We start from the raw sequence: 12,237 nt of genomic DNA, 5'->3' as shown, positions 1-12,237 counted from the left end.
CATGGATAATTCTGCAGTTATATGCTTTGTTACACAGACGTCAGACTGGAGCAACAGAGTTCATCCTTAACTTCCTGTATCCGTGGCAATCTTCACACACACTCTCAGGGGCTGGAGGGAGGGACAAGAGTCCATGAGAATCAAACCAAGATGGATTTCACATTCAATTCCTAACATGTGAACAAGTGCAGAAAAGTCACAGGCATCTAGAAGTTTGGGCCAAGATCTGTTCCTCAACCAGCTCCACCAGTACTTCAGGTTTTCGTTTAGAAAGAAATCTAGTTTTCCTCAGCTGCAGATTGGAAATGGTCAAGATAGAGTTTATATTCCTCTTGGTAATTAGATAATTCAATGTTTAGAAAATGCTCTGGAATCTTACCTTAAGGTGTGGGGTCTGGATCACTAAAAAAATAAAATAAAAGAGAGAGACGCACTTACTGACCACGCCTAGTGGATACCAAGGAAAGAACTGCAACTGTCCATTGGATCTACCTGGATCAAAAAGGAGAGTTGAGTGCCCTGAGACAAGCTGAGATTTTGGTGTCCAACCAGAAAGGGTTAAAAACTGACTTTGGGGTGGTTCAGTGGTAGAATGCTCCCCTTCCATGTGGAAGACCCGGGTTCAATTCCTGAACCATGCACCCCCAGCCAAAAAAAAATTAAAAACTGACTTTGCCACCTACTGGCTATGTGACTTTAAACAAGATCCTGATCCCTCAGTGTCTCTGCTTTATTGTCTAAAAGGTGACAGTTTTACCCCACACAGTAGGGGGTGAAAGGAGGCAGCATAGCAAGGTTCCAGTTCACAACAATCGACACTCAAGAAGCTCTCAGTATATTTCACTTTTTTTTATATTTCTTTGCTGGTACCACTTATTAACAGTAATTGATTGGATTTTCACTGTTATTATCCTTAATTGATTATGAAAACATTTTTGAACATTTAGAAATTATACCTAAGCAAGAAGAAATGAAAATCTTCCATAATCCTACCCCTTAAAAATGACCACCATTAACATCTTTGTGTATATCTTTCACATGTGTTTTAGTCTCTCTCTCTTTCTCTGTCACTCTCTTTGTCTATTTCATTTCCATATTTATATATTTTTACAAAAGGGATTATTGTATAGTCTACATCATTTGCTTAATATTTCTAGTCCCTCTCTCTCTCTGGTCTATCTGTTCACGTCATTGAGTATTCTTCCACAGAATGATTTTAATGGCTGTATACTATTCCATTATTTAAATGTACCTGCATATATAAACCAATCTAGTTTTTATAAGTGCAACTAAAAAATGTTTGAGGACTGTGGAAAAAAATAAACTGAATGTATCTTTACCAATAGTTAAACATATACAGCCAATTAGTTGCAATATGGTTATATAACTACACTGTCTTTCCTCTTTAACCAACAAACCTACTCTCTAAGCAAGTGCTGAAGTCCATGGTAAGGAGTGACCAGACCATGTCTCCATCCTTGCCCTGGCCTGGATCTTCTCCTTTTATTGACTGCATCCATGCCTCTCACTTGCACTTCCCCTTATTGGTATTACTCTAGCTGGCTACCTTCTAGCTTATGCTGTTGTTGAGCCGGCTGCAGAATGCTGTCTTTGCACAATAGGTTTCTCCCTAGAATCATAATAACTACACTGCTGTTGCCATTTCAGTTCCTAACTGTGGTGAATAAAGACATACCATTCACCATCCTAAGGAGTACTTCCTTCTGAATCACTCTCTTCAAATGGAATTCAAATGGGAATCACTTTGAGCAGTTGCACTGGGAAGAAGAGCCCTGTAGCCTTAAAAATAATATCCCCCCAGACCTTTGCCTGTTGGTGTTTCCTGTTATTGGTCCATCCAACGCCTGCACAAATTCTATTAATTATCATAGAAACACAGATCATTTGGGGACATTTAGTTACCTCCTTCAGCCCTATTCAGTCTTCAAATGTTTCTGACACCTGGGATTTTGTTTTACCTTCCTCTTAAATATATCCAAAGATGATATATCTTGATCTGTTGCATGGGACAGGGGTTGTTGGGGGTTGAATCATACCAGGTCCCAAACATTGGCCTGTGGGCATGAACCCATGATTAAACAGGACATATGAGGATCTTATTAGCTAAGGTATGCCCAGACTGGCAGTGAGGGTGGACCTCATTCAGACCACCCTCATTATATGACTGAAGTCTTAAGGGAACTGGACCCAGGGAAGAAGGCACATAGAGCAACCAGAAGTTAAAAGTCAACAGAACCCATGTCAGAAAGGAGAAGAAGTTGCCATGTGCATCACCATGTGACAGAAATGCCAAGGAACCCCAAAGAGTGCCAGCCAGCCAGCACATACCAACCTCAGATGGAAACAAGCCTTCTAGCTTCTGAAATCATGAGCCAATAAATTCTGTTTGTTAAGCCAACCCATTCTATGGTATTTTTTTTTAGCAGTCAGGAAACTATGACAGGGCATAAAAGAGTGTCTTCAACACACAAGACATAAACTGTCTAAATGCCTAAGAACATTCTCCATCCGGCACTTTTCCAGGTTCTATATCTCACAAACAGAAAACTCAGTCTCTTTAAAGCTGTGTGTTTTCTCTGGATAGTTACAATAAATTAAAATACCCTTATATGGATTTTTAAATAAATTCCATCAGACAAATTTCTGTCTCATTGAGAAATAATAACTGCCCATTTGCTCAATGCTCCCACCCCAGAACTAAAGACCTCTGCCAATCATAGATTTACAACTCAGCAAGATTAAACAATTTACTGTTATTTATGAGAGCAAAGCTAGGTCTTCTGTATTATATTCCACATTAGCATCTGTCACTTTACATTTGGGAGATCCTGTCTAAAAAAAGATTATGCCTCCTAACCAAACACACATAAGACTGCAGGAACAGGCACTCTGACAAACATTTCTGACAAAATATTTTAAAGCATCACTAGCACACACAGCTGTGCATTTTCAGACTATTCAGCAGATTAGCATGGAGTCTCTTTGCCTCTGCTTGGTCTGTTCCTTTTAGTAATCACTCAGATGGTCTATTAGGCTTGAAAATCCTCATGAAATGAGCAGATCTTGCCTCAGTGAGGGGAGGGAACAGTGGGGTGGGAGTAGGGGCATCTGCTCTTAACACCTCTTAAGCCTCAGAATGGTTAAAGGTGGAAAAGAATGGCATTAACTCAGCTAATTCTTAACAGGAAATAATACATGTAGGCCATGCAAAACAAGTCTTTTATGTTGAGTTAAAGCCTTATGCCAGCGCAGCTGCTGCCACCTCAAGTACCTTGCCAGAGTGTGTGTGCGTGTGTTTGCATGTGCCTGAGTGTGTGTTTGTGTATGTGTGTGCTGGAAGGCTGGAAGGGGTCATGACCTCAGCAGCCGCCACCCAAGTCTTAGCCATCAGCATGGAGGGATGCCAAAAGTCAAGGGGGAGCCTCACCAAAGCAACTGTGATCACCACATCAGCAGGCGCCTTCTGGTTAGTCAAGTTATTAAGATTAAAAACCACATACACATATTCTTCTTCATGTATTTTAATCGAAGACAAATATTCAAAACATTTTGACAATAACTGTGATGTAAGGATAAACAAAATAATAACCCATTACCACATTCAATCTTCCCAGCAATCCTGGGAGATGAGAAGAGCCAAGTATTATGACTTTCCCTATTCTTATGAGGAAATAAAAACCCCGGAAAGCTAGGTGATTTCCCGAAGGTCACAGAAATTACAAATGGTAACATCATGATTCAAATATAGATCTTCTCCTTTGTTCTTCATGATTCTTAATTGATGTGTTTTACTTATGAAAGCAATGCATGTGCATGTATGATTTTTTTTAACAAAGAGAAGCATATTAAGTAAAAAAAGTGAAATATTTTTCCTCTCACCACACACACACACATATTCCAAATACATCCACTGTTAACTGTTTGTAGTTTATTCTTCTCTCCCAATCCTATTTTCCATGCCTAAATGATATATATATAAAAGTGGTATAATGTTATACATGATCTACTAATTATTTTTTTCACTTAAACTATCATTAACATCTTTCTCATAGCACATATATGGCCATTTCCTTTATAGATTTTAATGGTATCCATTATGTGGTTGTGTCATAAATTATACCCTATTTTATACATACAGATTGTTTCCAAGTTTGTACCCTTCCACCAACAGGGTTCAAACATGAAAAATACTATGGATATTTTCCATTTTTAAAAATCGATAGGCTGTTCTTATTTATATTTATTTGATTATTAATAAGATTGATCAATTTTTCATGTTTGTTGTTGTTGACAATGTTTCTGTTTGAAAGTTCTTGTCCATTTGGAAACACTGCTATATATTGTGGATATTATCCATTTGTTGTAAACTCTCTTCAGAGTATTTTTTGGGGTCTTTGCCAAATAGAATAAGCTCTGGTCTTCTGCTGTCAAATGTCTTTCACTTTCTATTAGAAATCCCTAACTAGAGAACTAGAGACCTCTAGCCAAAAAACAGAAATTATATTAGAGGAATAACAATAGAAAGGTAATAATTTATTATATTTGAATAAAATACTATTAGTAGAGATTTTGTGAAAGAGAAAGACAAAAACTTCCATGACTTTAGGCCAAGAAAAAAATTTTTGGTGGTTGGTGGGGGGTACTGAATGTTTCCTGAAATTTTTCTCTTCTTAAAGATACAGAAAATATCATTCCAAAAGTTATTCCACTAAAAACTATGAGATGAAGGACATTTGAAGACTCAGAAAATGTGGATTTTAAAAAGTCTTATGAATAGTCTAAGCATTGTCTTAGTTATAACTAAAGAGAGTCAAGTGAGATGCAAGGGCCTAAAAATTTCCCTTCAATAAGAGCATATTAGCCATATCTTGAGTCTTTGCAAATTAACCCTCAAAGCTTTAGGCTGACCCAAGGCACTGAAGTCCCAGCTTTCTACTTTCAATTTTAAATCAGTGGGCAATTTAGACCTATTTTCCCTGCCTACTGTTCCCAAATAATGCCATTTTAATTCTACTACAGTGTTTGTTCATGTTACTGAGATCTAATAGAACAGTGGCCAGGAGCCAAGAGATGAGGGTTAAGGCTAGTGAATCCAATATCAATGTTTGAACTCTTCCAGTAGTGGGTTCCAACTTCTGTTCCTCAAGTCTGTAGAGTAACTAGCCAACTTCCAGAGTTTCCAGAGTTCACGAAGGGCTCAAAAAGAACAGATGTTTTATAGAAAATTCTTAGGAAAAGTTTCACACATAATGTTGCTGACGTGTGTCTGCCTTTTCAATAAACATCATTATGCTTTATCACAAGATTTAATAAAGCAGCTTAGTTAAAAATGCCATCTGGGTCTCTGGACACGTTAAACAAAGCTTAAAATAACCCATACAGCAACTGGGAGGGCCAGTTGTTCTCAAAACCTCCCCACTCCTTTTACTTCCCCTTAAAAAGAGTGAATGAAGACTGGAGACTAAGAGTCAAGAATGAATTGACCCAAACAGGGAGACAGATGGAACCAACAACTCCCTACAGTTTGCTATTGCTCACATAATATATTCCTTAATTCCACAACTCAGTGCTGAGGATTTGGGAAGGAGACCAGAACAGAGTGACTGAAGGCTTTTTAAGGTTTTCTAATGTCTCACAAATCCTGCCCTTCCTAATGCCTAGTGGGTAGCAGTTCATTCTGTTCACCTATTCTGTAGTGAACAGTAGAAAACACAGAGCTATTACTTCCCACTTCTTTTACCCTTCTCAAGCAAAATGTAAAACTATTCAACCTCAAATCTTCATATCCATACCAGGAAAAAAGTTCTAGCTATGTGTGAAAGTGCAGGTTTCCCTCTCTTGCTTCCTTTTTCCCTCCCTACTTCCCACTCACCAGCACATCCCACTGTGTGCCACTTCCAAATCTATATTCTTCTTCTTTGCAACCAAACCAAGATTTGTTCTCCAGCTACTTCTGGTAAATGCCAAGGAAGAAGATGTAGTCCCATTGTTTGGAGTGACCAGCTTTTCTTTTTTCTTTTCTTTTTTTTTTTTTTTGCATGGGCAGACACAGGGAATTGAACCCAGGTCTCTGGCATGGCAGGTAAGAACTCTGACCGCTAAGCCACTGTGGCCCACCCTGACCAGCTTTTCTTGGTCTACTGGGATCAAATACAACCTGGGCATGTCCCTAGAGGGCACTGCCAACTCCCCTGATGACCCAGCTTTCTTCATATTAATGCACCTCAGCATCCATCTCTAAAAAATTTCATGAGACATTGAAAAGCCTTTAAATTCTGTAAGCTGCTTACATAGTTATCTGGGATGTATTTAGTGGACCATAAAAATAACTCCTTATATTTCTTAGTGCTGTGATATTACAAAGTACTTTCATATGCAGTGCTTCAATGGATTCCCAGAATAATTCAGGGATGCAGTCATAACCAATTTATAGATGAGGAAACAAGAGGTTTCAAGGCATGTTAAGAGGGTAAGGCATTTGCCCTGTAACATGTATGGCAGAGCTAGGAAAAGAACTCGGGCCTTCCAGCTTCTGATAAAGCGCTTTCTCTACCATGCCTCATTGTCTAAGGCTGAAGTCAAAATAGTAATTGTCTGTATGAGGAAATCTGGCTTAGGTTTGCCAGATGAGTATGTGTTATATTTGGTTATCTACCATTATTTAACCTATGGTTGCTTTCAGATGTAACAGTTTGGCTCCATTTAAAAAAACAAACAAACATTTTTTAAGTGCTAAATTATAAAGCTGCTGCTATCTAGTATTGTAGCTACTAGCTATATATAGTTATTTAAACTTAATTAGTTAAAATTAAATTAAAATTCAGTTATTCCATTGCACAAGATATATTTCAAGTGTTCAACAGCCATATGGGTAGGGGCTTGGACAGCAGAGATCATAGAACATTTATTTCCATCATCACAGAAAGTTCTAATGGGCAGTGCTATTGGAGAGTGCCATCTCCAGAGCAAGAAGACATTAGAAAAAGTCAGAAGCATCTTCAGACAGACACAGTGCTGTCATTTGTCCAGTATCAAAGACTAGAACAAAGAGGAGCAATTAGAGAGATGTGCTCATCGCCACAGGTGTATCCACCCAGGAAAGGATAAAGTCATTCTTACAGCCATTATGTTGTATTTTGGTCATGAGCTCTTTTTAAAAACAAGCTTGGGTACAAACTAAGCTTATCACAATTCAGTTAAACAATATCATTTGCTCCTTGTACTTAGTAGTTATTTTATCTTTTGCTCTATATTGTATGGTGTAGCTTGTATCTTTGAAAGGGAAATAAAACACTACTCAAGAATTTCTAACTGAGTTCCTAGAAGCCACATAAAAGCTAGAAAAACAGCTAAAAGGCATTGTATCTTCTCATTTATTTGCGATTCATTTAATCGAGTATATAAAAGTCCAAGAGCTGATAGTGATATTCCAAAATGAGAAAGAGAAACAAACAGAGCAAAATTAATTTGTCATCAGTGGAGGTGGCTAGTCCTCCCAACCTTACTCTGAAAGTTTATAATTAAGAAGAGAGAAAATTAAACATATATTTTGCCTTTCCATAAGGAGCTATATTTCAAGGTAACCAAATAGTTACCCCTGAAATAAGGGAACGTCTTCTTTATAGAAAAACACAAGCTAAAACATGTACATGGAATTAGAAATTTAGAAAATCGCCATTTTGAAACCCATATGAGACGGCCCACTCAGTTAAGGATCACTGGTGGATGCTAAAATCACTGGATAAAGGCTGATAGCAAACAGAATGTTCACATGGGACCCAAGTTCACCCCACAGACTATTGGCAAATAATGAAGGATACAGGCGGTCACTACCTTAACTCTGTGGGGTTGATAGTGAGACAGCCAGGGATTGTTTCCTGATATGATGCAGTACGAATACACATGAAATGCAATATGAATATACCTTCACCTATGAAATGCAATACAAATACACACCATCACCTATGAAATGCAATATGAATAATACACACCATCACCTAGACGTATTTTTGTAGAAAGAAATGCTGAATCTGGATCTAATTAAGGCTTTAGAACTAATTTCTAGTTCACAAGAAAAACAAGGAAAGAGGGAAAAGTTAAATGATACCATGAAGAAGCAATCAGAAAAACTGCTGCAGGACAGCTGACCTGGTCTCTTCAATAAGTCAATGTCATAAAAAAAAATAATAATAAAGAGGGACTGCTCTCTAGATTAAGAGAGACCAAAGAGAAATAAACAAATTCAATGTGTGTTTTTTGATTAAGTGAAACAAATTTGTACAAACCAGATATATAAGAAATTTCATAATAATTGGGGAAATCTGAATGTGGACTTAGTAGCAAAAGCATTGCTTAGGATGCTAATGATATTGTGATTATAGAGAAAAATGTTCGTTCTTTTAGAGATCCATACTGAAGAATTTAGGGGTAAACTGTCATTTTCTTTAATGTACTATAAAATACTTCAGCCCAAGCAATAGAATGAAACAAGTATAGCAAAATGTTAACAATCTAGAGTATGGCCATACGGATGTCATTAACCTATTCTCTCCACTTTTCTGAAAGTTTGAAAATTTCCTAATTTTGTGATAAATGTTTTTTAAAATCCCAAATTGTATTGGTATATGTCTGAGAATCTATTTCAAACCTTATGAGTTACTAAAATATAAGTAGTTTTGTTTATCATTTTAGAAACTCCATAATACTCCAGCAATTAAATAATCAAAGAGCTGAAGTTTTTCACAATTGTTTTTTTAAATTAGCTTCTTCAATCAAAATCATTCCCTCTAACCATGCCCACTACTCTTAGATGTAGTATTTTTGATTTAGACTTAGTGATTCCATGAGGATTTTAATCTGTCACTCTGTTGTCCTTCATAAGAACCACAAAGTTAACTATATTAACAGGTACTACATCTCCTTTAAAAAAAAACCCACCACTCTTAAAGTTAATGAACTGTGTTTATCAGGGAAAACCCACTGAAGTAAGACATAGGAGAATCCTTGCAATAGTGTTCCAAGAAATAGCACCATGTAATAACTTGCCCATGCAAATACAGAGCAAATACATGTAGCTTCAAAATTATCCTGACCCACGAAAAACGTCTGACAGGCTATTTCTCTCTCTCTCTCCCTGGAAAAAGTTGGCCCAGGGAGGAGTATGAAAGCTTCCATAGCTCTCCCAAGGCTCATTATGCTCCATCATTCCACGAGAACAGCTTTGTCAGGCAACAGTAAAGGACCATTTGTCAAAATCTTTCCAACTCCCAGATTCAAGCCAACTTTCATCAATCCTAAGTGAGAAGCCAGAGAGAAATATAAATCCTGTCTCTCCACCATCAATGTCTGCTGGAGTCAGAAGTCATAACTTCCATCTATTCCAATCCTGCTTCTCCCAATTGCTTTTGTTATTTATTTATTTTAATCCATTTTGTCCATCCCAAAAACATGAAGAAGGAGAAATTATAGTTGACAAGAGTAATACATGGACAACCCTAAAGATTTTTTTTTTAAGTAAGACATGTGAAAATAAAACAGAGGTTGGGAGCAAGGGAGGGAAGCCAAATTCCAGATAATTGTTTAGTTTCACTTTTAAAAATGTTCACACCCATTTATATATCTGCAAAAGAGTTTCCCCTTAAAGGAAAGTTCTATGTTGTGGGTCTGACTACATTATCAAGGGTAAAATTACTTTCTTAGGCAATGTTTCCCACAGATAATTCAGAGACCCCTGAAATTAGGTGTCACCCTTGTAGGGGTTCTTGAGCTGCTGCAGGACTTGGGAAGGAAGAAACAGGGGGGTAGGGATGTGCCAGAAGTGTCTCTAGTTGTGTCTGGGGGAGGGGGCAGGGAGAGGAGAAAAAAAACACATCTGAGTATTCTGATTACAAAAGAAGAAAGCAGAGGTCCTGGGAGAAAGGAAAGGAAATGAGGGTGAAAATTGAAAGGGAGAAGAGGCAGGACATTGTCAAATGCCAAAAGGAAGAGTTGAGGGTTGATGCTTTAAGAAAATCATGCTGCAAATCTCAATTTCCGATCATTTAGAGATAAGACTCCAGGGAACTGAGAGCCCAGGCTGTATAACATCAAACATTGACCCCATCCCATCCATACCCTAATCAAATTTAAAAAATAACTCCTCTGGGTAAACCAACCAATGATAACGATACTGAAAACCTTCAATGTCCACTCTTGCCAAATATGTCAGGGATCAACATTGGGGTGTGTATGCTTGTTCTGAGACGACCCACTGCTAAATTTGGCAAAGCCGAGCTTTACAGGGGAAGACGATAATTGCAAAATAGGGCACATAAAGAAAAAGAAAAAAAAAAACCTAGGTTGGGAGCCTACGAAAGAAATTTATGTGGAGGATGGTAGTGAAAGAGGTTGAAACAAACATTTAAAACCGGGGGGGGGAGGGGAGGGGGCTGATGTGGAATGGAAAGAGATGAGAAAGGGAACTTTGAAAGAAGAGCACGCAGAGATGCGATATGTGGGCCGACTCAGGGTAGAGTTCAAGGAGACAGGCAGGTTCAGGAGGTCCGGAGGGGCCTAAAGAAGCGGAGGAGTCCCTAAGGATTTTCGGGGCGGTGGGTGCTGATATCGCCTGGGTCCGGGATGAGCCAGGGAGGATGCCCAGAACAGCTGCGGTGGGACGCTGGAGGAAGAGGAGCCGGGAAAGTGGCAGAGCCCAGGAGACTCTCATACCGGATAAGCAGGCAGGAGGAGGGCGGGAGTGAGGATCGCGGCGGCGCGGCGGCACGGTGGGAAGCAAGGGGGCTCCAGGTCACTCACCCCGTTGGCCGCAGCCATCTGCACCACGATCTCGGTGGCCGTCCTGCTGAAGTACCTGCCGTCACTGCCCACTACCATGGTGCAGCCCTGGCGATCGCGCAGGTCGATGGACGACAGCACGCTCTGGATGAAGTTGGGCAGGTAGTTGCGCTGGCCCTCGAAGAGGCCGGTGGGCCTTCGCAGGCCCCCGCCGCCGGCCGGCCTCTGGTCCTCGTAGGGCGCGGTGGGCACCGTCAGCACCGGGATGGGGCTCCCCTCCATGGTGCCTCCTGGCCGGTCCTGCCGCGGCTCCCTGGGAGCCAGAGGGAATCTGCACTCGCCGGGGCCCCCCACTAGCCTGGCCGCGCGCCCGGACTCCGCCTCGCCCGGGGCCCCCTCCCCGGCCGGCCCGCACCCCGCGCCGGGCGCTCTGCGCCCTCCGGCGGCACAAGGCGTTCCTTGCTCTCTGCGAGTCCTATCTCTACCCCAGAAGATTTTGGCCGCTACCTTCTAAGAAAGTTTTTTGCTGCTCAACTCCCTCTCCAGCCGGATCGCGCGAGGTGCCCTCAGGTTTTTTTTCCCCAGCTAAATCCACTTTCAGGGTGTCCTAAAGCCGTGTCCCAGAATCAGTTAGCCTGACCCCCTGACGCCTTGTCCTGAGCCTAGCCCAAGCATTCCCGGGGCGGTCTCTTCTCTTCGAGGCACACCCTCCGCTAGAAAATAGCTTAGGGGCGGTGAGAATTTAAGCCTCAGCCCCTCTCCTCTTCCTTCTGCAGCCCTTTCTCCCCGTCTGCCTGGGAATGAGCAGTTTACACGCACAAAGTTCTCTTTTGTACAAGGGCAGCGAAGGAGCTGGGAGGGGGCTGGAACTTTTGCCATAAGCAATAGCCCCAGCCAAAAATAACCCTGGAAAGGCTAACCGAGAATTATCTTCTGCCAGGGCTGAAATTGGAGGCTGGGGCTGATTGAGTGAGTGTGTGTGCGCGCACCCTACCACTACCATTTGTTGCAGGGAATCACATACTGTCAGGCCCTTCAATCCAGCAGGATCTACACTTTGCCAGCCTCTCTGAAGGCAGCACTTTTCAGCATGGAAGCTGGTTTTTGTTGTTACTGTGTTTACTTGTTAGTTGTGTGGGTTGCAACAGCAACAACACTGACACATATTTACTTCTTATCCTTCTCACTCTCCCTAGCCCAGCTTAAGGACAGGTTTTCCCCCATATTTTCCACATTGTTGAATTCTTACAGGAATTAATCACTAATGCCCTACCTGGAATGAATGAACAAACCCAGATTAAACAAGAACCTTTGGATACATCTTCTCATTCTGCAAGATTGGAGATTTTCTCCTTTCTTTTCATAAAGTCCACCTAAAATCTAAAACCAAGAAATACCCCCATAGAACATAGGGGTAAAGAGATTAGATTAAAAGATAAAACC

The 12,237-nt window shown here is 40.5% G+C and overlaps 1 protein-coding gene across 1 annotated transcript in view; it reads right to left on the bottom strand.

The window, feature by feature from the left end:
* Nucleotides 1–11,107, bottom strand: part of PGM5 (phosphoglucomutase 5) — a 165,139-nt gene extending 154,032 nt beyond the window's left edge. Inside the window, exon 1 of the mRNA XM_077148353.1 lies at nt 10,816–11,107. Coding sequence (XP_077004468.1) covers nt 10,816–11,076 — 261 coding nt within the window. The 5' untranslated portion in view covers nt 11,077–11,107. The remainder of the gene's footprint in view (nt 1–10,815) is intronic.
* Nucleotides 11,108–12,237: the final 1,130 nt, after the last annotated feature.

The sequence above is a fragment of the Tamandua tetradactyla genome, chromosome 2, assembly GCF_023851605.1.
Source record: "Tamandua tetradactyla isolate mTamTet1 chromosome 2, mTamTet1.pri, whole genome shotgun sequence".
In the NCBI taxonomy this organism is placed as follows: Eukaryota; Metazoa; Chordata; class Mammalia; order Pilosa; family Myrmecophagidae; genus Tamandua; species Tamandua tetradactyla.
Note: the sequence above shows the minus strand (reverse complement) of the source record. Positions and strands in the feature narration are given on the sequence as shown.